The sequence below is a fragment of the Sinocyclocheilus rhinocerous genome, unplaced genomic scaffold, assembly GCF_001515625.1.
Source record: "Sinocyclocheilus rhinocerous isolate Xijiao unplaced genomic scaffold, SAMN03320098_v1.1 scaffold592, whole genome shotgun sequence".
Lineage (NCBI taxonomy): Eukaryota > Metazoa > Chordata > Actinopteri > Cypriniformes > Cyprinidae > Sinocyclocheilus > Sinocyclocheilus rhinocerous.
The window spans coordinates 7,409-10,182 of NW_015642562.1; the positions used below are offsets into that span (position 1 = coordinate 7,409).

Consider the following 2,774-nt stretch of genomic DNA (forward strand, 5'->3'; position numbering starts at 1 on the left):
CTTAAAGGGATACTCCACCCCAAAATGAAAATTTTGTCATTAATCACTTACCCCCATGTCGTTCCAAACCCGTAAAAGCTTAATTCGTCTTCGGAACACAATTTAAGATATTTTGGATGAAAACCGGGAGGCTTGTGACTGTCCCATAGACTATCAAGTAAATTACACTGTGAAGGTCCAGAAAAGTATGAAGAGCATCGTCAGAATAGTCGATCTGCCATCAGTGGTTCAACCGTAGCGTTATGAAGCGACGAGAATACTTTTTGTATTCTCGTCACAGTAGCACCATTTTGGAGAATATGAGCCGAACGCAGGCAGCTTACGCTCTTCTGTGTCAGCCGCACCACAAGGATACGCGGTTTTCTTTCAAATCACAGCGTAAATACACATAGAAAACGTATCCTTGTGGTGCGGCCGACACAGAAGAGCGTAAGCTGCCTGCGTTTGGCTCATATTCTCCAAAATGGTGCTAAGGACCTTGACAGTGTAATTTACTTGATAGTCTATGGGACAGTCACAAGCCTCCCGGTTTTCATCCAAAATATCTTAAATTGTGTTCCGAAGACGAATTAAGCTTTTACGGGTTTGGAACGACATGGGGGTAAGTGATTAATGACAAAATTTTCATTTTGGGGTGGAGTATCCCTTTAAGAAATTAAGCCTTAAAAATTTGTATTGTATATTGTAATTTTGCAATGCCAAACAGTAAAACATTTTTATTATTATTATTATATTACATTATTTTTCTTAAAAACTCAGTTATTTATTTTACAGTGAAGTAAGTTTGATTTAACTTAAAGTAAGAAAATATAAAACCATTTTATGTATCTTATATTTCTTATATATATATATGCACAGTAGAAAGTACTTCTAGTAATAATCATACAATGTTTTTATTTTTAAAATGTTTTTTCACTGATGTTTTAATTTAAACAGTAAACTTTAAGATTAAATAGTTATAGTCTTGTTTTTAAATGCTGCTCTAAAATAAAAGCTTGATTTTTTTTAATGTTTGAAAATGAAGACATCATAAATAAGTCATAAATAAGTATTGTAATTTTACAATACAAAAGAGTGAAATAAATATTTTTTTATTGTTATTATTATATTATTTTTTAAATGCCCATTTTTTTTATGTTTCAGAAAGGCGGGGCGTAGAGGAGAAACAATAATGTACAGTATGTGGAAAATAATGTGTTTTTTTAACCTTAAACCGCATAAACACATTTCATTACACAAAATAATGTTTTTTAGCAACGTCATATGACCCCTTTAATTTCTAAATGATTTGTGTAATTTCTGAATTACCCAAAAATGGCCCCGATCCTCATGATGTTGCTGTTGTGTAGGACGTAATCAGACAGCAGCGCCAGAGCGGGATCACACTCGTTACGAACGCCGGAGTTAACGATCCCACACGCCAACAGCGCTCCGGACTGAAAGAAACAACAAAGAAACAAACACCAGAAATATCAGTGTTGTCATTTCACATTTGCACTGAAAAATGTTATAATAAAAAAAATATATATTTTTTTATTATTAATATTATGCATCATGATATTTCATATTATACTTTTTTCAGTGAACTATTACAACAGTAATATTTCTAATTTTGTTTACTGTTAGACGTTTATGAATTAAATTGATTAGACATACTTTTCATTACTAAAATGTAATTAAACCTATAGAATGAAACCTGTAATTAAATTTTAACATGTAACTTCATTAAAAAAAAAAAGAAAAAAAAAAGATCAGAAACTCAAGATTTTCACTACAACCCACCAAAATAAAAGTGAATTATATTTAATAAATATAATACATACTTAAAGACACACTGAAAGAAAGAAAAAAGTACCATAAATATTTGTATTGTATATTAGCATATTATTATTATTAATATTATGTATCATAATATATATTTTTTGTTTCATATTATACCTTTTTCAGTGAACTATTACAAGAATAATATTTCTTATTTTGTTTATCATTTGCATTTTTAATAACAACAACAAATTATTACTATTCTACGGTTGTATTTTATATAATATAATATTTTAAATAATATATTTTTTTATAATCACATGATTTGTTTTCCCCAAACCATGCAGCCCTTAAAGTGAGCACACTAATGAGTGTGTGAATCTGTACCTTGATGTAGTCCTCGGAGGAATAAAGATATTTATCGATCTGCGTTAGACCGCCGTCCACGTCCCACAGCAGAATCATTCCCAGAGACGCCGCCGCGCTGAGCATGCCTGCAACAAACACACATCTCATCACAGAAGCATCAGATTTATCTCGTCTAACTGCCCAGACACGGCCCTGCTCTCACCGTGGTCCTTGTTCTTGTAGAGCCATTTGTTTCCGTCCTCCGTGAGCAGCTTGTCCTGTCCGAACGCGGCGTTAACGAAGCCGTTGACCAAGGAGGAGGCCAGATTCATGCGAGCGGAGTCCACCTGTGAGCCGCTGCTGCCGAACCCTGAGAGAAACACCGCATGTAAAACACATAAAACACCGCGTCACATTCCTCACGAGAGCTGAAGAGGCTTACGGTTGTTCTCCAGGTGGGTTTTGTAAATGTCGTCTGGCACTTTCGGCTCCATGATGTCGAGCTACAGAGAAAAACAACCAAAATAAATCTTATAAAACAGATAGTTCCGGTCCTTGATTCTGATTGGCTGAGCCAAGTTCAAAGCTGTTGTAAATTACACTACAAACATACACCTTTGTTTACGTCTGTGTGTTGCTCGGCAACCACTTTGTTGCAACCCCAA

At 34.3% G+C, this 2,774-nt stretch overlaps 1 protein-coding gene across 1 annotated transcript in view; it reads right to left on the reverse strand.

Moving 5' to 3' along the window:
- The window catches only part of LOC107756199 (proteasome 26S subunit ubiquitin receptor, non-ATPase 2), a 24,408-nt gene that overhangs the window by 5,891 nt on the left and 15,743 nt on the right, over window positions 1-2,774 (reverse strand). The window contains exons 8-12 of the mRNA XM_016573229.1: window positions 2,552-2,612; window positions 2,333-2,479; window positions 2,149-2,255; window positions 1,309-1,436; window positions 387-469 (exon numbers count right to left, since the gene is read on the reverse strand). Coding sequence (XP_016428715.1) covers window positions 387-469; window positions 1,309-1,436; window positions 2,149-2,255; window positions 2,333-2,479; window positions 2,552-2,612 — 526 coding nt within the window. The remainder of the gene's footprint in view (window positions 1-386; window positions 470-1,308; window positions 1,437-2,148; window positions 2,256-2,332; window positions 2,480-2,551; window positions 2,613-2,774) is intronic.